The 22,778-nt window shown below is 41.5% G+C and overlaps 1 protein-coding gene across 7 annotated transcripts in view; it reads left to right on the top strand.

The window, feature by feature from the left end:
* Positions 1 to 22,778, top strand: part of LOC125770611 (pituitary homeobox homolog Ptx1) — a 51,550-nt gene that overhangs the window by 8,809 nt on the left and 19,963 nt on the right. For all 7 annotated transcript variants that reach the window (XM_049440486.1, XM_049440428.1, XM_049440458.1 and 4 more), the window contains one exon: positions 5,317 to 6,009. In XM_049440486.1, coding sequence (XP_049296443.1) covers positions 5,559 to 6,009 — 451 coding nt within the window. In that variant the 5' untranslated portion in view covers positions 5,317 to 5,558. The remainder of the gene's footprint in view (positions 1 to 5,316; positions 6,010 to 22,778) is intronic.

Here is a 22,778-nt window from a genome sequence, read left to right on the forward strand (position 1 = left end):
TTCGTTTCGCTGCCAAGGTCCGTATGGCCGCGCGCATGAAGCTGCGGTTTTGCTGCTGCTGTTGGCCATGTTCCAGGACATTAGACTGGAGGGTAAAAGCCGAGAAAAGACAACAAAAAGGCTTCGGTACGCGGCGTCGGGAGAAGCCGAGAGGCGACACACGGTTCTTGTACGGATACACTATAACATTCCGTTTTCCTGAGCGCTTCCAGCCGTTAATAATCTTCTTTATTATTTGCAATTGTACTAACCCTCAATATTCAAGATGGTAGGATAGATAGGTAATTCATAAGCTCTCTCCTTTTTGCTGTACCTAAACAATTCCAACTTGAGATTACGAGTTGTAATATGTAACGTGCCGTGTGCGCGTCTATGACCTCCAGTGGAACTATGTTTTTAATCAGCACCGGACCATTCTACACGGCCGAACACGGACTCTTTCGTTTACGTACTTTACAGCATATGGACAAGCTTTTTTTTTGGCAGCTTGTTTGTAAATTATATTGCAATTAATTTCACTCAAGTGTGCACAAATATTTACAACTAAAGTTGAGATGGTAACTTTTTTTATGTCTTAATCTCGAAAATGAATATCTATGAGATAATTAATAGCAAAAAAAATCCTGTAAATCAGAAAAAGGATGTTGATGTTTTCTAATTTTTAAGTATATTCATTTTTATTTAATTTTTATTAATGTTTTATTAATATTAAAGACGTCCAGATACATTACAAGCAAATAAAGAAATTGGAATTTATTTATTTTTTTAAAATAAAAACAATATTTCACCCGTATTTCACATACATATACAACTAATTCTATAAGGTTTAATAATATGACAGCACAATACTATGCGACTGTCAAGTTTAGTGCGCTTTGACAGCTTTCAATTTGACACATCAACGAAATGTCACTTTGAAGCGTTTTAGTAGTGTGATAATACAGAGTTGCAGGGAAATTGTAGAACTTTAGGGTAATTTATTAGATTTGGATGATTTTTACCTCTGTGTGTAGTTTAATGGCCCTGATTAAAGCAGTTACATTCAAACAAAAGATGTTTTTTCCGACGGAAACAAACTGAAACAAAAAAAGGAGAAATATATTCGATTGAAGTGTTAAGTGTTTCTGAAGTGTTTAGTGTTTTTGAAGTGTTTAGTGTTTCGGATAATGAAGTGTGGAAATTTTACAAATATTTAATTTTAATTTCCACGCAATAAGGTGAATGAAGCAATAACGTGAAAGCATTGATGATTATCGTAAAAATGCAGTTTTTTGTATTAAAATGTTAAAAGTAAGATTAAATTAGCAATTTTATTTTACTTCTGCTACTATCATTTTAAGAATAGCTCAAAAAAGAATAAGTAGATGCAGCTTTATAAAATCTGTATAATTTAATTTCCTTCTAAATTTGCAATAATAACGCAACAGTGATATTTTGTTGTTTGCCTATTTTGTGTGCGTCTTTACAATGAATTTAACACTAGAACTAGCAAGCGTTTTAAGCGTTTTTCGTTCTTGGCTAATTTTTGAACAATTTAGAAGTGTTGAACTATATTTTATTGTTTATTGGAGATCGTACTATGGAATACACATGTAAAACTCATGTTTTGAACTACCATTAGATTGTTTAACACCAAAAAATAATGAGATGAAAATGAAGCGTTTCAGTCAAAATGACTTTTCCGGTAGCTCTAGTGTTAATACCAATAATTTAAAACGAAAAACGAAATTTCTTCACTAGACTGCCTATCAAAATCAGCTTTAGTAAGCATAATAGAATTTTGTATTTAAAAAAAAAAAACAATTCAAAATGGTCGTCAAAAAACACCGATCACCCGGTTAGTGGAATGAATTTTAGTTCCAGTTGAGCAACGAGCACTGGAAATGTCACAAACAAATAACTGAAGCAAAAATAAATTGTACACTGTACTGCCACAGTTGACATCTTTGCCCCCGCTTTTTTTTCCCCCAGTTCAAATGCTCCTCAATATGTGTAGAAAAACCAAAAAAAAACGGAAACTAAACCGATCAATGTAGATAGAATTTATGTACTGAAACATTATTCTGTGTGTGTCCTTTTGAGAATAGAAAGAAATGCGAGAAGATGAACCTCTGCCAGTGGAGACGCCTGGTTATCTGTAACCAAAAAACCATCAAAGCGCTTCTGCCATGTGCGTCCTTATAGTACAGTAACCAAGGGGGGGGGAAAACAGTACTATTTTTCCAGTGAATTTTCGAATGTTTATTGTTAAACCCCCGCACACCTTCCCCCTTTCTTACCGTACGGTCGGTTGCACTCCGACTCCGGGCGATGGAAAACAGAGATGAAGCGAAGTAATCCATTTTATTCGCTATTTCTGTTTTCTTGAACCGCACACACAGAATAAAACGATAACGTAAAAGAAGAAAAGAAAAAACACACACACACAAAGAGAGAAGAAGAAAATCATGCCACTAAACCCTGAGACAGTATTTCGCATTCGTACCCTTGCTTGAGCTTGAACGAAAGCATAATGCACATCCAATTATCTTTTTGTTCAATCAACTGGGCTCAAGAGTGGTGGGTCCTTTTGCTGTGTCTTACCCGCCTTTTACGGGGCGACTGTGCTAAGGATGTAGAGGTTGTGGAAAAAAAGGCAAAGAAATATATTTATAAAAAAAAAGAAAACAACAACAGCAGACGATGTGTACTGTGTGCGGTTTGTCCGGCGGGTTCGCGTTTATACTGCTTGCTTGAATACGTATACGGTGTACATATTGTTAATATAGTAGCTGCGGGCTATTGTTTACTACAATGGGCCAGTAAACTTGTCGCTTAAACTGTATACCAACATGTGTTGCCATACATTTTCAAATACTAAATCAACTATTTATAGTAAAAGGTTTTTATTTTGCTATAAAATAATTTGTACCTTTTTTGCTTGCTAGGATGGGGCATCACAAAACAGGGAGGCTGTCTTATTTCTACGCTACGTTTAAATACATTTATATAAGTAAAATCGCTCCCTCAACACACCCGAAAGAAAGCTTCTTAACGTTCCATTTCATTTGCAATGAAAATTTAGCATCCCAAAATGAAGGGAAAACCAAATGAAAATGGGGTAGAATCCACTCACTTTTACCGACACCGAATTGTGTGTGTGTGTGTGTGTGTGTGTGTGTGTGGGTGATGGAGAGAGAGACAGGGAGAGCGAGATAGCAAGAGGGGGAAAAAGACCCCGACAAGACGTGTGACTGGCATTTGACATTTGGGGAAATCCTTATTCACTTCAAACGAATTTCAGATCCACCAATTCCGTACAATGGCAGCCATTGCTGTCAGGTTGGTGAGGTGTTTTGAAGGGGGGGAAGGATGGGAGGTGGGAGAGGGGGAGTTTTCCGAACGATTCCTTCTTTTCCCTCCCCCCCTGGGTTTCGGTTTCTGGCGGAGTTTTTGGAAGGGTTCGCCAACGATGGCAAAAACGCACACACACACACACACAGGGCACAGGTTCACTCCCGCTGTAGGTTTAGGGAAAAAAACCCATTTTCCACCCGCCGTTCCACGCAAACCAAATTGTGCTGGATGCGCTGTCAATGGAATTAAGATTGTTGGTTGATATTTTTCGAATTTCATCCCAAAAACTTATTTTGGTTTTTGCCACCCCCGGTTGCCCGTCTTACTTCCCTATACGTGGCACCCTCTTTCCTTTCTTCCAAGTTTCGGGGCTTTCCTCCTATCCACCTTTTTCTCGACACCGGGGAAAATTCTTCTCCCTTTCTCCGTCCCTTCGCTTCATTGCCTAGATTATGGGAGGCATGATTTTCTTCAGGCACTGGTCCTGTACAGGGAAAAGGATTCCTCTGTACGAGAGTTTGGCCCTGCACGTACTGCAGCAAAATCGTGCCCAGGTAGCTGGGTGTAGCTCGGTCGTCAATTTATGCCCGATCGAATTCAGCACAAAACGACCGAAAGCCCGAACCAGCGTTACACGGTCAAGGCATATTAAATTATTTTTAATTAACGTTAACCCTCCACCATTCATTGACGTTTTGGAAAATAAACAGAGAGTAGAAAGAGAGAGAGAGAGAGAAAAAACAAAAAAAAAAAAAACAAAAGAAGTAGCAAAAAAGATTAAAAAAAAAGAGGAAAAAACACGCAGCAACCCAATAATGCTGCCACGCATAATGAGGCGAAGATGGTGTAGTACTGGTTGCAGATACACCCTCGTAAAGCCGTAAACGCTGGCAGTACGCAAACGCACAACAAGCGGAAGATAATGTTAGCACAAGATTTTTGGGGGTCCTCTCGCTGTCAAGGACATCATCGAGAGCACGGGGGGTTTGGATAAAATGGATGACGTTTGGTGCTCCGCCAGAACCGTTGCCAGATTCCTTCGGCAACTTTTAAACCGTACCCCACACACACACACACACACACGCATGCGCCATTTTCCAATTGGGAAAAGGAAAAGGAAGACAGGGGGGGTGGGAAGAAAATTCAGCATTAAAAGAAAGTGAAAGCCCACGCCATCTTTATTCACTTGTGCGCGCTCCTCCCTTCTGCCCTTTCTCATCCCCTCTCCCTCCCCCTCCTTCCACCCCCCCCCCCCCTCCCCTCACTATGGAAATACATTATCCACTTTCTTTCTCTTTCACTGTCGGAGGCAATTTGAATCGTCAATCAAGGTTTTTGTGCCGAATGCACTTCCTTCGCCAATTTATTTTCATTTATTCATTGTTTGCCATTTCTTCCGATTGGAAAGTTCATTTCCACTCCCTTTGGGCTGCTAGCTGTGTAACAGGAAAATTTGGTTTTGCGTACTAAAATTATTTACTGTGAAAAGAATACTCTATATATTGTAAAGCAAATTAGACAATTTACAATTTTTGTTAAATTCGGAATAAATAAATTTATTTAGTTTAATAAGCTATTAAGGAGCTTATTAAGCTCTAAAGCAAATTAGACAATTTACAATTTTTATTATATTCGCAATAAATAAATTTATTTAGTTTAATAAACTATTGAGGAGCTTATTAAGCTCTAAATGACGAATGCAGGAAGGGTCTACTAGCTCTTAATAATAAAACAAAAAAAAGTAGTAAAAAGAAAAAAAAAGTTTTTGCAGGAGTAACTATTATATCCCAGATTACAAGAACCGCTTAAACTGCACTGCATGTTGGCTCACTTTAAGGCGAACTAGGCTTGCAGTGTGTTGTACAGCACTCCTTTCCCTGACATGATTAATGAATTTGCACACTATTTATGGCTTTCAAACCTTTTTTCTCTTTCCCTCTCTCTCTCTCTCTCTCTCTCTCTCTCTTCTCCCTTCGCTAGGTGATTGGAACCATACCGAACCGGTACGATCGCGGCAAAGCACCATCGCTGCAACCCGTCCACGTTCGACGTGAGCGTCTGTCCCCGGTACCGATCAGCCCAGCTAGTTGCGGTGGGCTTTCCCATTATTTTGAGACACCGGTACGCAGAAAACCGTCAAAACGATTTATCTTCGGCCGTATAAGGACATCTTCCCGGGCGGTGGCCATAACCAGCTATCCTCGCTATATCCGCAACCCGTGATGGAGCGCAGCGGAGGTGGTGGAGGCAGCGGTGGCGGCGGTTCCGGTGGTCCGACCCCGAGCAGCCTCGACACGATGAACGACTCGTCCGGTCTGTGTCTGCAGGATCTGGTGGGCGTTAACGGTGGTACCGGTAGCGGTGGGAGTGCCGGTGGCGGTACCGGCGGTGGTGGAACCGGTACGAACAATACGCTAGCCGATCACCTGCACGGTACCGGTACGCATCACGGTACCCATACGCATCACAGCCTCCACGATGGGCTGGTGAGCGGTGGGGTTAGCGTATCGTCCGCCATCACCAGCCTGATGTCACCGGGCGGGATTAATACCGGTGGGCTTGGACACCTGCATCACGGAGCACCTGACCTGTCTGCGCACCATCACCATCATCATCACCACCATCAGCATCATCACTCGTCGGCGTTGCACGAACCGCTGGAGAAATTGAAACGTAAGTAGCAAAACCCCGGTATTGCGGTTAGACGTTGACACGTCTATTATGTCCGAATGGGACGTGACGAAGAATTTTAGGTTACGAATCGATTCTTTCTGCCTCAGTTGTTCCATGCTTGCATACTTATTTATCTAATGTGGTACAAGACTCATCTGCACCGTTTATGGTCGAGTACCCTAGTCAAGAAATCCTTTATGTCTGCCTCCTCTGTCGACCAATACTTTCCAGACAGTTTAAGTTTTACAGATTGAGTCGTCTGGTCTTATTCTAATGACGAGTTCCACATATTGGACATTACAGTTCGTAGTCATTACAGTTCGTTGCTTAACAGTAAGACTTGTATAGACCTTGACATCGAAGTCTCTAGGTCTTTAACTTTTAACTCAAGATAGATGAAACTACTTAGGCAACTTTAAAGGTTCGATCATCTGACAGATAGGTTCATCACCTCTACGTTAATTGGCATCTTCAGATAAGCATCCTCAATGTAGACGAGCTCCGAGACGAGTATATGTCATCAATGTATGCAAGGACCTGAATTGAATTATGATGGACTCTGAAGATTTCATACCCAATTCGTGGTAAGCCTTCTCTTTCTAGAGCTAAGAACCGACAGGTCAATATCATTAATACCTGATGAAGATCCTTGGTGGTAACAAAGAGTCCTAAAAGGAATTCGTCCATAGTCACCACATATGAGGCGAAGGTCACAAACATTCCTTCAAGTCGGGAAAGATTGACCGGTATTTAAAAAGAGCTCAATGTCTACATTTTCCCTAGATAGCATGTTTTCTGATCTTAAATTCTATGAATCTTGGTCCAGGATATTGGTGACTTGGATTTGGTCCAGACCTTGGTGAGTCTCGCTAATGCGTAGATAACATTCTTATCAACTATAACCATTTATATTACAAATAAATAATATAATTGAAGACATTTTATCCTAAAGTTATGCAATTTGCATAACAAAAGTATCTTTTTTATTTGACATCTTCCAAAAACCGTTGTTTCTTCCGCACTAGTAAGTTGATCGCTTCGATTTTAAACATTGCATTCGTTCGGGCATCATGCACGGTATTATCTAGCTGCGGCTGGTCACAATTCCGGCCAGCTTGGTACAGACACACTGATGTGATGAAATCTCTCATTGACAGTAGTTGCATGACAAGTGCTCTCATTGTTTGTGCGTTCGGGTTCGATTTCGTTGGCTGTAATGTTGCCACCTTTCTTCCCTGTGAATATGTCATTCTTGTTCACCTGCTTCTTTTCCTTTTCCACACCCGATAACAGTGAACGGTACCCGATAACAGAGCGCAACCTGAGCACACAAGTGCTATCTTGTACGGTTGCTCAAAAGCAACGCGAAAAAAAAAACATCGAAAGAAACCGATCTGCACCCAAGGTGCTCGAAATGCGACAACTTGTCGCGTCGGGTCGATCACAATACCGGATGATTATGATGTAATCGTTATTATGCTATCACACAATTAAACAAATTAGATCCGAAAAACATAATAGCGTCCAATTAGTTCGCTCCCTTTTTTGCTTCCTTGCTTACGTTTTGTGGCACCCCTCCGCAAAAACCGTGTGGTTTGTGTTGCGATATTCAGTGCAGTTCGTGCGCAACCCCTTGTACAATTGATACGAGCGTACCGGGGTTGTGGAAGCAACAACAACAAAAAAATGGTACACCGTTCCACTCTGTTACCGTTTCGAGAGTGTGCTGCCGGCCGTATTCTAAGCGGAATGGTGCCACAAACCCTGGAGGGGTTTAACAGGTCCCGCGCCGGAAGGTGGGTTGAAGTTAGGGTGCAAGGGTGAAATGTTTGTATTTCCTACTTTGCGTGAGCTTTTGTTCAATAAGCGGTGTGGTTTTTGTGGGATAAAGATTTACGGGCACGGATAAGATTCACTTCCTTTAATCTCGGAAAGATTTTTTTTTTTTGCAAAACGCATCTTTTAACAAGTTAACGTGATGGAATTTATCATTATGCTTTCATCGTGAAAAGTTTCACATTTTTGAGTAAATCCAATTGCTGTGATATTTTTATTGTGTTAAAAATATTTTATTACTTTCTTGTTATACATATTGTTAAATAATTATCATTCACCTAACAAAAAGTTTTTTTTTACAAAAATAATATTTTTTTTACATAAATATTAATAATAAATAAAAAAAAACAATTTCAAGCTAACGCCTTAGTAACCTTCAAAATAACGCTTAGTAAACATCACGAGCGCCCTCTGGTAGAATGTAAGAAAAGCTTCTTTTTGCTCTCAAATTCATTTAAAAACAAATAGATACAAAACTGCAGTTTGTGATCCTTTTCATTTAGATTCAAACGTAGGATTACGAGATGGTTACGGCACGGCTTCTTTCCGTACCGTACAGTCTACTTCTTTTCCTTCTTCCTTAAAATGGAGGCCTTAAAATACTCCAATAGACCTGTGCAAAAGGGGGAGTCAGCAAAGCTCGGAACCACAGTGTTACGCATCCATTTGGCATTTTTTTGTGTGCTCTTGCCCTTTAATCTGGCTGATGAAGGGGGCTTAGATCTAACTTTACATTTAGATTAAAGTTTTCTCCCCAAAAAAACATGTAAACAGGCCGGCAAACTGATTTTTCTATTTGTTTTGTGCTTTTGTTTTAGCTGATAAATTCCTTCGTATGGACCATTTCACCATGCATACGCATAGTGGGTTGAATTTTAATAAGTAAAAGTACCCTTTTCTGCTTTACCGTTTTCCGCAGTTAGAAGTGTATATAAATTGAAGACAAGAGACTGATGTGCCAGAATGATTAGTACATATTGGTTAGCTTTTGGAGAAAATTAAAAAAAAAGAAAGATACGTACCAGTCTATATTTTTGGACACTTTTCATTCATTTCACTTATTTAGGCCGTCATCGTCATTTCCTACCGATCGCTCATTCATCTCCATTTCCATAGTCATGTTGAGAAGGGAAGGGATTTTATTTTTTTGTGTTGTTTTGCGCTGCTATTGTTGCATCTTTCGGTTAATCTTGTCCCATTTGTTTCCGCTGGGTTTTTTTTTCTCTTCTTCCTCACAACTAAAAACGCCACAGAGAAACCTTCAGCCGATTACTACTACTCCCGCTCAAAATAATAACAAAACCATCGACCGTTTCCGCGGGGCGAAGGGTGATCAATTAGCCGTGAAGAGTTTCCACACGTATCTCATCCGTTCCGTACCGAATTGTTCCCAAACCCAGGCGACGGAAGCTGAGCACCCTCCTCCCCTCTTCACCCCCCACCCCTTCCATCGGTACACCTTCACGCGGGGTGAATTTCCCTATCGGGCTAACGGGCAAAAGAAAACGCATCATAATGACAAATTACCGCCGCAGATTGAGCGTAACGGTGAGAGGTTTGCTCGGTGATGCTTGAGCACGATTTCGTAAACAAATGACGGTGAGTAGGGACACCGGATAAGGCCTTAGCACAGCTGGGCCATGCAAATTCGTTCTCCCATGGCCGCCCGTCCACACGGACCAACCCTGGGTTTTGTGAGGTTAGGTCCTTTTTTTCCCTTCGTCTCGTTTTGTTTCGTTGAGGTTTTTGGATGGCACGAGACAAAAAGAGAAAGAGAGAGCGTGAGAAGGGCCGGGAAAATGATGTTTTATGCAAGGCGAGCGGTATGTAAAAACGGTTTTTACATTTTTCCAATAATGATAAGCGTGAATAATGCACAAACACACACACCCACGACATGGGCACGAGCCGGTGAAGACAAGATGATAAGCAAAAGCAACATGGAAAACGCACAAGCGGAACACATCGCCAGACACGGTTGAAGTGGTGCGCGAAGGGGGCGCGAAATGCGCGAACAGCGGCGACAGATTCGTTGCCGGCGCGGCCATTAATTTATCTCAATTATCCTGCTGTTTATTTGTGCTGTTTATCCGTTTTGCGAAGAACTTCATCTCATTTCTTTGATAAGCATATTAATTTGTTGTTCACCGTTGGAAATGTGTGTGCTGCCGGCCACCTTCCTCCGACAAACGGAACAATTGAGGTTAGGGAATGCAACCTGACAGTTATTGACGTTGAAGGTACATTTATTTTTGCCTTTTGTTTTTTTTTTTGGGATAAACATTTACGTGGGTGGTTGTATGTTTTTCTTTTTTTTGTTTTCCATGTTAGGAAAAATAATTTAATAGATGAAAATTTGATGAAAAAAAAATTACAAATAGTTGCTGCAGATTTATTAGGTTAAATTATTTTACTATTAAATAATTTTTTAGTTTGTTTGAAAATATCTATTTTTATTTTATCCATTTTGTCATAAAAAAGACAGTTGGAATAAAATAAAAGATATTTAAAAACAGTTAAAAATATCATTTTAATTTTTTCCGCCCCTGAATGTATGCAACCAAACAACAAAATAAGCTTTACAGGGTTTTTCTATTCAGTTTAGACTAGCCGCACACTTTTTCCTGCTCTGCGCACTTGGTTTTTGACGCGGGTAGGCAAACAAACACGCTGCTTGCTAAAATTCAAGTACGCCGAGTAGGAAAAAGTGTGCAGCTAGTCTAAACTGAATAGAAAAACCCTGTATTGCATGAATCAACTAAAAAAAAACTCCCTCTCTCTCTTTCTTACGCCATAAAAATACACAAACAAGAGGTCAGTTGTTTGATAAATCATAAAATTAATTAACTTCATGCTTTGAACGACCTTTCTTTGAAGCAAAAAAAAAGATCAATCTTTTTCCACAAAGCCGCACTGGTCGATAATGTTTCATGGCGTGTGTAAAATTGAATCTGCACCCAAGCAAGGTGATTTTCCGTACAAGAGAGAGAGAGAGAGAGAGAAAACCATCCCCTTAAAATAAAAGTAGTCAAACTTTTTGGTAACTTACGCACCGAAAAAATGCTTAAAAATGCATGAACACGGGTATACGGACAAACGATGCTGGTGATAGAGTCATAAAATACGACTTCATCCATCCGGCACAATGCAACACAAGAGCTGCGGGGCGATGAGGCATAACAATAAAAAAAAAACCCCGACACAACCGAATCGTTTCCCACCAAGAAAAGAAACGCTGTGGACAGGCGGGGGACCCACACGGTTGGAAAAATAATCTATGCTATAAAATTTACCAATGGCACGCAGGGAATGTTCCGGTTTTCCACACGCTTTTTCTGCCAGATTTGTGACCGCAGCATCATACCCGGTGCGGCATAACCGAACGCGAAACATTCTCCACAACACGCCACTGAACCGGTGGCGAAGAAAAATAAAGTTAAAGCAGCAACAAAACAACAACCAGCAACCAAAGAGAAAGAGAAAAAAAACTCCCAACGTGCGCTTCGTTGGGTGTGAAGGCTGTGCACAATAAAAACAAAAGGCGCACCGCACAAGACAAGACGCGACCACAGTTAATCTCCCCAGTACAACAGTAATGATGCATTTTTTCGGGCACGGAACACGCCTGACGCACAAAATGCACGGCGAGTGCATACGCGGGTACGTTTGCCGAGGACTTGCCAGCTGGTAAAGTTATAATTCTTCGAACTGTCAGTTTTGGGTAGTAAAACAAAAAAAACTACGATAAAAAAAGAAGAACAACAACCGGCGTGACGGTGATGCTGTAACGAAATGTAACGCACGGTTGGCAAGAACGTGCAGACTTAGTTGTAATGAAACTTTAGGTACACGATGTTCTTCAACAGCTCTTAGACATCTGCAGTCGAGAGCCCAAAACTAGAAAACAAATCAATGATAAGGCTTGTGGATAATAACAACTAAAGAAACAAAGTCTGGAAGAAATTTGTTGGAATTAGAATTTGCCTTTAAAAGTATATAAAACATTCAATTTCATTTCCATTGAGTAGATATAAATACTTGCAATGCAAAAATTCCCAATTCCCAAGTACGTTCCTTCAATGTTCTTTGTTGTACCAACTAATCCATTCCACACCGACAAGTGTTTATTAGCAATTGGAAAAGATTTACCAGGATTTAAGACACTTCACTGACATAAGACATCACCTGATAGGGGTGAGAGACCTGGACTTAATGCTGCTTAAATTGGACAACAAACGCTTCACACCTCAATCAATAGAGTTCTTGGAGAGCGACAAGGAAATAACTTGGAACCTCTTCTTGTTAGGAATGTGTAAGTCCTTCAAATAAACACTCCACGGCGATAGGCGACGACTCTACATACAACATTCTTGAAAAATCCTTCTCAGAATTTCCCAAATTAAGACCCTTGTATACATTATTGATAGAATACTCGTCAGCTAACTCACCTTTAGGAGATAAGTCACTGTAACTACTTTTGAAGTTTAAGATGTCTATTTGTTTCCAGGTTTTTTTACGAGTTCAAGTTTTCAAGTAATCCTCTTAAAGATCATTTGGCGCTATTATCATTATTCGGCTAAAGCATAAGTTTTGAGGATGTAGAACTGATCGCCTCTAATATAGCGAGAGAAATTAGGCGTTGCTCTGAAACTTCTTGTCAACCACCAACTGTTTTCAGTGGATCAAATGTGAAGTTTGAATCTGTAGATCACGCCTACTTAAGTTAGACATTGTTAGTAGAGTCACTGACAGTCTTGCTTGTCTGCCACGTTTAGATTCTGAGAGTTCCAGATCAAAGACGTTCTTGTCGTCAATCTATGTCTTTTAGCTTGTAGAAGAGTGTGGAGGACTCCAACTCCTCGAAGACTCTTTCTCTCTCTCCAATTGAGGCTTGGTAACCATCCTAGTCCATGCTTTTCATATAATGACTTACTTAAATTATGAAGAGTCGTTATATAAGTCATTAGAATGACACCGAACAATGCTATCTTCAACAAAATTTTATGTCGTCTAAATACTGGAGATGGTGGGCCGAAATTGAAAACTTGAGAATAGCTATCACGTATCTTAATACAAGTACAGATCTTTAAAAATGTAAAAATATTACTTCATTTATTTCAGTACTCTGACACAGATGTTGTCTGAAGAAGTTTAACCAAAGTTAATTTCGTTTCCATTTACGTAAATTGTGGAGTAACCTCTTCTAATCAAATTAGCAATACGATGCTTAGCAAATACACCTACTTCATTGCAGCAGGCCCAACACAGAGGAATGAAATTTCCACCCATTTTCCCAGCACTAAACACAACGGGGAATGTGGTTACGTACCGGAGATAACAACCTTTCCGAGCAATTTTAGAAAGCCTTATTGCTGTAAGTGACATTACGACATCTCCAGCTAGAAATGTTTTGTAACCCGACCGGTGTCACCAGTTGCCGTGTCGTTGGCTTTTTGCAGGGGGGGGGGGGATGATGCTGCTGCGTTCGTCGGCTATCTGTACCGCCGGAGCAAATTGCCAACATCAACGGTGTTGCAAATTGTTTGTTTGTTTTCTTTTTTTTCCCCGCTCGTGATGAGTACGTACACACGCTAGTTCTCTGCACCTTTTGCTCCTGGTTTGCTATGGGTCTGTGTGTGGCTTCCTTTTTTTTGCTGTTGTTGTGTGTGAGCTGCTTTGAGACACACAAAACATCATCCGAAAATGCGATGGAAACCCCGTTGACATCGGATTGGTGCGACAACGGAGCCGGGATCGTTCAATACGCAGCTTGGCATCACATCAACACCGTGTTTTGATGGCTTGCTTGTTGCTGCTGCTGCGGATGCGGAACATGTTAAACGGTCGCCGGTTGTTCATCGCGGCGCGCAACAGTGTACCGTCCGTGTGGGGGGGGGCTAATTCCCGGGGTCAGAAATGGATGTTCGGGTGTTTTGTGGACGACGAACGAATGTCCGTGCTGAGTGGAGGTTTGTGAATACCGACTAAAGGTTTTGAGTGAGGAGGCAAGTTGTAGTAGCGGAAATAGTGGAATTTTTGGAAGTTCGTGTTCAGTTGGTCCATTCAACACACGGCATGCTAGTGAGATGCCTAATGCCACTATCTGAGAAGGTACTGAGAGTTACACTTCACACTTTATAGCTTCATTTTTGGTCAATTTCGAGTAGCAAACTGTGATTATGTCTCATAAAAAAAACTCTTCTCTATTGGAGAAAATATTGGAGAAGAAAAAACAATCTCTATGATGTATGCAAGAATATTGAAGAAGCACATTTTCATAAATACAACATAAAACCACACTTCAAGAGAACGCCTTGAGGTGGATACAATGATGTCTAAGCACAGTTACCCATCGGACAAAAAAAATCAATACCTTCGAAATGATCAAGGTCATCAATGGTAGCTCATAGCGCTCATCATGAACCCTTATCATTTCCATCATCTATCGTTATCCACTGAGATTTTCGCCAGTCTATCGATCTCCGGCAGTGTGTCTTCCGTCGGTACAGAGCATCTTCCGTCGGACGCACGTACACACGTCCTCATCGTCTCAAGTCTTTTTCTTCCTATTCCGGCCCCGGGGTTTGGGGCGGGTTTGCTTGTTGTTTTATTATCTATTTAGTCTAGCAGTTTTTAGGACCCGAAAAACCGGAACTGGTATAGAATTACTATAACGAAGCTCTAGGCACCTTCTCCCAACTTTGAATTACCGATTGGGGAATCCCACATCCAGCTCCACCACGTACGTAAGCGTACTCTGACGAACCAGTGTCAGGGTAAAGGATGGTGTAGATGTGCTGTAACCTGAAGTGAATGTAATGAAAGGAGCTTTAGATTATGTTTAAATTGAGATTTATGAAGACACATTACACGGGCACCATACGGACGAACACGAACAGGGAGACGAACGAAAGGAGCGAAGAGTTGCATTCTTCAAAACGGCAACATCACTGTACAGGGGCCCACCCCGATATAATATGCTAGCGGATCCCGCTTTCGGAGCCCTGGGTAAGATGAAATGTGAAACTCCTTATGCTCCGCATCCTTCCGGTGGCCACACATGTGTGTGTGTGTGTGTTTTGAGCGAAAGTATTCTAGCCGTCGGGAAAGTGTAGCCCATCCTTCACCATCCCATCCGGTGGCTGTCTTGGCTGTCCGGGTTTATGGTTCGGTAAGCAAACCGGAGATGTGGCTCAAAATGGTTACGCTTCGTTTGCGATCCTTTATTTGTGCGAGCAAAATATCGTGGAACCGGAGGACGAAGTAGGAAGGATGACGATTGTGCGCGCAAGTAGTAAAGTTTTTGAATATGCTTGATCGCTTTTTCCCGAGGATTTCCTCTCGGTACACCGTAGCGGATATGGATCGTAAACTAGAAGTATCGCGTACGGTTTTCGCGCACGACTGTTTAGAAAAGTGTTTTTTTTGTTACGATTAGTAAGGATAGTATGGTGTCCAAACACATGCCACACATCCTGGGTTTTCTAGCCCACAGTTTTGGTGAATGGGTGGGTGTATCTTTCGTCATGGGAGACTGAGCGCTGAGTTGGGTTTTGTTTTGGGTAATGAGAAATATTACACACGCCTTTGTAAATAAATATTGACATTTACTTACACACATGTGTATGGATAAGTGAATTATTTGGGAAAATTTTTATCCTTACAACAACAAATGATAATTTTCGTATTTTATTTGAGATTTCGATCGTCATTACAATAATTGTAATTAAACACAGGATATTTAAAGAACATTGAAGAGGAACGTCTATCAACTCTTCTATGCAGATTAATTGAGAAAGAGCGAAAAACAGATTGAGAGAAAGGAGAAAGAGAGCGAGCGAGAAAGGCTTGAGATGAGATTTGATACCCGGACAGACGCGTGCACAGTGTAACGCGCCTACCAATCATGCTACGAACCAGCTCCACAGGAGTGACGTTCGCAGGTGACAAAATTGTGCGAGTGAAAGTGTCACCAAACACAATTCTCTTCCAAATTTTATCAGCAATATTGAAAAGCAATTCTATTTTACCAGTTTCGTCTTGTTATTTCATTTTCCCCATTTTGCAAGTGTTATTGTTCTCCGTTTAATCTTTCTTTTTCTTCTGCTTCCGTATCTCATTTACTAACACCCCCCTCCCTTTCTTTGATTTTACTGACTGCTCACACGCGGAACGCCTATGCCGAGGTGCGAAATTCGTGGCACCGTATGGTGCGGATGGATGGTGTTTGAAATGGTTTTGATTATTATTACGCATCCTGCATCCTGCACACAAAAACTCCAATCCATAAGTCAAACAAACATTGGATTTGGAAGTTTTTCCTTCCCTCGGTCCAAAAACCTTGTTTAGCACTTTTTTTTTCGCTTGTGCTGCTGTTTGTTTGCCTTTCTCTCTATCAACCCGATCATCTACCGTTGCGTGCAGTATGGTGCGAAACCACATAAATTCATTTGACCATTAAATTGGTCCCATATGGCTTATTGTTTTCCTATTTTGTAACTGATGCAGGACAATTTCTCGCTCGGTGGGAAAGGGATGTGAACCAAGCAAACGAAACGGGCGAAGGGAAACGAAACAAAAAAAAAAACGCAACCCTCCCCGTTTTTGGTGCAAGGCTCTGACCAAAATCGCATAATCATTATCTGCCTATTTCTTTGCTGGTGTACGGTGTTTCGGTAAAAGGCAGCATCACCCAAAAACCCGGGAAAATGCGCTTCGGGCACAAACATTTCATCGACCGATAGAATAGAAGGGGTTTTCTTTCCCTTTTCCCGTGGTTTTACAGATTCATTTTCCTATAAAATTATCATTTCCAATGTAAGGTTAGGCAGGGTTGCTACCGTATGCCCATCGTAAGGTGGTTCCGACAAAGTAAAACCTGTGCGCTCTTTCAGTGTCTGGTGGACAGAGAGAGAGAGGGAGAGAGAGAATTAAACAAATGCTCGAAAAGGCAAGTTAATAAATGCGTAGGGCATTTGGCTGCCACGAAACGGGTCATACCCGGGTACCTTTACCCGGTACGATTTCCACCGGGTTCCGTACGCCATAAAGTCACCCAGATACCCCCCCTCTCTCCCATATCTTGCTGCCCTGGCTGAGTGATTGATCGTTAATCGGTACCGCGCACACACACACACACACAGACGCAGACAAAAACCGGCGGAAAATGCTAAATGTTTTCCGTGCAGTCGGGTGTGAAATCAAAGTCAAGATAAGGCTTTCGGCGTGCGGATGCAATACGCACATGTTCCGGGTTTTCTCGGGGCAAAAGGACGTACTACTCGGGCGGGTGTAATCATTTTTACACCGCACAATTTAAAAACACCCAGCCAGCCGTGGCGATCGGGTAGGGAAAAACTGCCCCTGATCCGCAGCAGATAAGATTGAAACAGATGAGCCAGATTAGTGTCTGCGTTGTTGTGTTTTTTTTGTTGTTGTTTCCTAATTCATCTCCAATTCCATTTGCTCGGTACCAGGGCGGGTAGGGTTTTAGCCCGTCTGTTCCGTTTCCTGCGACTTTTTGCGCGGTGGCGACCTAGGGGTTTTTGGGCCGTTTTTGGGGTGAAGCAAACATGTTACTGCCGATCGGTGTAATTTGTTTTGCGGGTGCATATTTATTAGGTCATCATTATGGACCTTATCAAATAATAAGAAACTAATGCAGCTGGCGGGAATGTACGGTTGAAGATGGTCACCCTTCGGTATCGGTTGTGTTTTATCCTACCCTCCCGGAAAAGTAACAATAGCCTCGAGGTATTCCGTTTTATGGGCTGACAACGAAAAAAAAAAATTGGAAGATTACTTGTATCAGATTTGACATTTGGCTGGTGGAGATTGAGCGAAAACTACATTTAAAAGCAATCAACCAGATATCCAAATGAAATCAGGCGGTAATATGGATGCAAGATGCAGCTGCCATCAGGGCATCCTCAGGAGATGGAGATCTTAGACACACAGCACGTACGGTTGTTTTACTAATTAGGCAAATTATCACCGTACAAACACGGGCTGGAATACTAAAAATAAGAAGAAGAAAAACACACACACACACACACACAACGAGGCCAACAACAAGATAGTTTTAGCGGGTAGTACACAGGCACTGGAGACACCTGGTGGGGAAATAGCACACTGTTTGTCAGTGACAGTGTCCCAATGTCATCCGTAGAGCCTAGGCATTTGTAATTGCTTGACAATAGCCACAGACGGCAATTGCATCCATCTAGAGTGCGGCAGGTAAGACTGTTGCCGATGCCATCCCTGTCTCAGCTCCGAGTGACTGCCTTCGCTCCGACGAACTCCCGACGAACCATCCCCAGACGGAGGATACCTCCCAGCACCCGGGTGTAGGAGGAAGCCCTCCTAACCACTAGGTGTGTGTGTGTGTGTGTGTTGGGGTTTGTAAAGAGGTGCAATAAATTTTGAGCCCCAGTCTGCCCCAGTCAAGTGTGTGCACTTTGCGCTCGGCGCGAAAATAGTGCGAGAGTAACTATAGTCGGCGGGGTATCATTAATCTTTCGCCCCAACTAAAGGGGACACACCACGTGATATGCGGCGCTTTTTTTTGTTGTTGTTGTCGTTGTTACAACCCAGTGCAGCACGATTTGTCAATATAGGTTTTTTTGCACAGTAAAGTGTGTGTTCCGTGTGGAGAAATTGTGCAGTCCAATAAAACTGGTGCTGCATATATCTGTGTCACCGGATGTCAACTGCGATGCACCACATCTCGGATGTATATACCTCGGTATACGTGTACTTAAACCTGAGGCACAAACATTCTATGACGCATGCTGATTGAGAAGGCCACCGCGCCTTGGTGTGTGTGTTTAATGGCTGCGAAAAAAAACTGTTTTGCCGTGAGTTCCCTCACGCGGGCAATTGAAGGTTGTCGCCTACTATTATTGTGGTCGGCTGTTACTGGGGACATCGCAGTACACGTACGTAGTCGGGCACTGTATGTCGGGCAGATAAGTAAACCCCGTTTTGCTTGTTTGTTTGATTAACTAGTTTCAGTTCGGCGGGACATGTTCAAGACATTGGTGTTGACTGTGTAGTTTCTTTAAAACTCAGCTCCTCGGAACTAGGCCGAGGTTGGTTCTCATCTCTCTCTAAAACTTTACACCGCACAAAAAAAAGATACTACATATATGGGGATACTGTTTTATTTCACATCCAAAAAAAAATTCCATCGATGTCAGCTTACGGTTCAATGCACTGAGCGCCATTGGTGGCCTGGGTCGAACACAAAGAAGAAGAAAAAAAAACAAAACGCCATCATGTGGCATCACATCTCGAGCAAAATCTTGATTCTCGAGATCCTTGTCGCACTACTCACGAGGCACATATTTGGTAAGATTTGTTTGCGGGACACGAGTTGGAGTGGGCCGTATTGAGGCTATTTTTAAACCACACCTTCCAGACTGGCGCGGCCCGAAGGCAGAGTTCGAAATGAAGCGAAAAAAAAAACGCACACGGCCAAGTCAGACCAGGCAAACGGTTAATCCTGGTTAATCCTACTTTTCCTAAGAGGAGCATTAGTAACGCTGTTTCGATTGTCGGAGTGCGGAACACATTGCGTTAAAGTAAGCCACACAGGGCAACAGGAATTGGGAAAGTTGGGGGCGAGCGCGGTACTATTTCCTGAACCTATAAATTGTGTCTCGAATCGGTACCGATGCATCGCATTAACCTCTCCAAAATAAAGACGAGAAGAATAAGCCCTCCCACCCAAAAAAAATAAAACAAAAACCTGCAATATAGAAGATTTTACGAGCGAAAGACAGCAATATTGACAAATGGTAAGGAAGTGATGGTTTTAGACTATACGCACATATATATTCGTGACACCTATTTATATACCTACGGAGTAGCTTGTCTTCTAATATAGGGTACATCTGTACGCATCTTGGCACGCTGTAAAATGTATAATTGTCATTTTCAAATAAGACCAGTAGCCCGAGGCTGCTGTCAAATCGATATGGAGATACCTACCCACAAACCATGTGTGTGAGGCTTTCAGGGTTTACTTTGAGCAACAAAAAAAAAACTCAAGTCTATTCTCCACGAAGTGCTGTAGTACCTTCTATTTGCTCCTCCAAAAATCTGACTCTATCCTCGGCCTCGGTATCTTCCATCCATAAATTGGGGCGCACAAAGGCGTTCTCCACCAGGGTTTTCCAACACATTGAGGCGTACTCCATGTTGGTGGCAAACATATCCATACATCGGACGATGACGCTGCGTCCTATTGGGGTCTCGCTTTCGCACGTGTGGGTGTGTGCTAAATATTCGCGCGCGCGCACACACACTATCCCAGCGAACTTCGGTTCCTCCGTACGATGTGGCATCTCTGTCGCACTCCCCATACACCAGAGCAGGAGCAGCGAGTTATCCTTGCTATAACTTCCCCGCCGACTGTTCAAGCGTTCAACCGGTTTCGCGCTCGGTTGCGTTGGTTGGGTACTGGGCATTACTACGTTCCATCCCATACCTGAGCGTATGTACATTTAAAGGTATACTTCGGGTGACTTCCTTTCCAACGTTTGACACTCAAAAAAAACCCTGTGCGCTAGCCTATTTGTTGAATTCAATTGCACAAACAAATATTTGCTTAATATATAGACAAACTCGATTAAAAGGATTACAATTTGATTGAAATAGCACAGTTTTGCTAACCCCCTATTGCTAACTCGCGTGCCCGAATCTTCCGTGTTTGCATTGGCAAATAGCCACACGCAATTAGGAATTCTAGGGAATCTCTGGTACTCTGGTTGCGTACCTCCCCCCAAAAAAAAAAATAGTTAAGGAATAGCCTGCAGCTAATAACTTACACGCGGAAACGACACATTCCACATTACGGGGAATTCGTCAATTCGGGGCAGACGCAGACGAGAAATGTGAAACATTCCTTACAAGTGTTAAATGATGGTTAATTTTTCTCCAATTTGTAAAGGCAATCGAAAGAAAAGGGGGAAAAACACACACACACACACACACAAAACATGGGAACAAAAGTGAAATACGTTAAACGGGTACGGGCACATGATGCTGCTTTGCTACATATGAATAGACCTTTCCCGTGTGGTTGGTGTGTATCATATTTCTTCGTGCGTTCAATTTTCCAGCAAACCGTGCAACCGGCATCCGTCTGGGAATGGTGTTGCTGCTCTGCTGTAAGAAGTTTCAATTTAAACTGCCCCGAAAAAAAAACGGGAAAACGGAAAAGAAACCGAACATCTTTTCTGACATCTCGCACTCTCCGCTAAAGGCTGGACAGGCGTTCGGCTCTACTTATGCTACGATGCCGTCACGGTTGCATCCTTCGCGCGTGGACAGGAAACATGCAACCCCGCGGGGTTTGAAACATGCCACTGTAATCCGAGTGCAACTGTGCTACTTGAAGATTTATTTTTTTCCCCAAAAAGAAATGGTTCAATGTCAAGCTAATCTGTATCTCAGCGTCCGTACGGACGGAATTATGACATCGAGGCATTTGTGTCGGTTACTTGGTTTCCAATTGATCAAAACATCAAAACTTCAAGTAGATTTGACGCGCTTTGTATTTTCCAGTTCCAGACGAATCGCCGACCCCAGGCAGGTCTTAGCTGATTTATTTTTATTTTATTAGCCCAGTGATGATGAACGTTAAAGACATGCTTTAAGTGTTGGAAAAATGAACAGATTTTGTGATTAGGAGTATTCTTGAAGATCTCTGAAGATTGTTTTTCGTATTTCTCAAAATTTAATTCGGTTTACTTCTTCCTTCTTGTGGTACTGAAACCTCAAGAAGAATTGGAATATCTTTTCTGACTCTTTCTTGCTTTTAATTATCTCTCAGATTTAGATAGATTATGAAACATAATTAGAGATAAAACCGATACATAAAATTACGAAGATTATAATGTATTCTTTAAGATCTAGACGAGTTTTCGAGTTCTCAGGAATATCTGGACAACAAGTTTAATGAACCGATATTTAACACTAGAATTACCAAGCGTTTTAAGCGTTTTTTATTCGTGCTTAATTTTGAAGTTTTTTTTGAAGAGTTGAAGTATATTTTATTGTTTATTGGAGATCTTTCTATAGACTGTATATGCAAAATTCATGTTTTCAACTACCTTAGGATTGTTTAACCTCAAAAAATAATGTGATGAAAATGAAGCGTTCCAGTCAAAATGACTGGTCCGGTAATTCTAGTGTTAACGAAGTTATCGTCCATTTTCAAAGTTTCAAAACTCAATCATTCTCAAACCTACATTAGGCAAATAGGAAGATCTAGTTTTTTTTTAATCTGAGAACTAAGTTTTCCTGAACGCACCTGACGAGAGCTTCTTGAAGAATTGATTTTCTTGAGATTTCTGGTTAAAATATTGACAAGTTCTTGGTGGAAATTTGTCGTAAGTTTACAGAACTTCATTATATCATATTCGTTTATAATTATTTTCATATCTTAAGTTTGTTAAAGTCAGAACTCTGAAGATATTTTTGTGTTTTTATTTTTTTACTGACGTATTCTTGCATGTGTATAGGTTCTTTTCAAAATACTCCCAATTGAATGTTTGAGGTAGTTTTTCTTTAAAGAAAACACCAGGAAATCACTAACGTAATCCTCCAACTAGGAAGCTTATAACCATGTATTTGTTTATTCGCTTTAAATTGATCTTAATAAAAAGACGAGTTTGACAGCTTGAGTTTGACAGATCGCACAACTATATGATGTCATAAATTTGTCATTATGCGATATCATTTATTGTGATTGAAGCTTCATAAATATAAGAGAACAGAAAGAGTAATAAAAGTAGCTGGAACTGGAAAAAAAACAACAAATAAACAGACCAATTTGCTAAAAACCCCCTTTTGTGCCATTCTTAGGTGCTGCATTTTTCACCATCAATTCGTTTGTACGTTGCACATTTTTCCACACACAAACACAC

The sequence above is a fragment of the Anopheles funestus genome, chromosome X (genome assembly GCF_943734845.2).
Source record: "Anopheles funestus chromosome X, idAnoFuneDA-416_04, whole genome shotgun sequence".
Taxonomy (NCBI): domain Eukaryota; kingdom Metazoa; phylum Arthropoda; class Insecta; order Diptera; family Culicidae; genus Anopheles; species Anopheles funestus.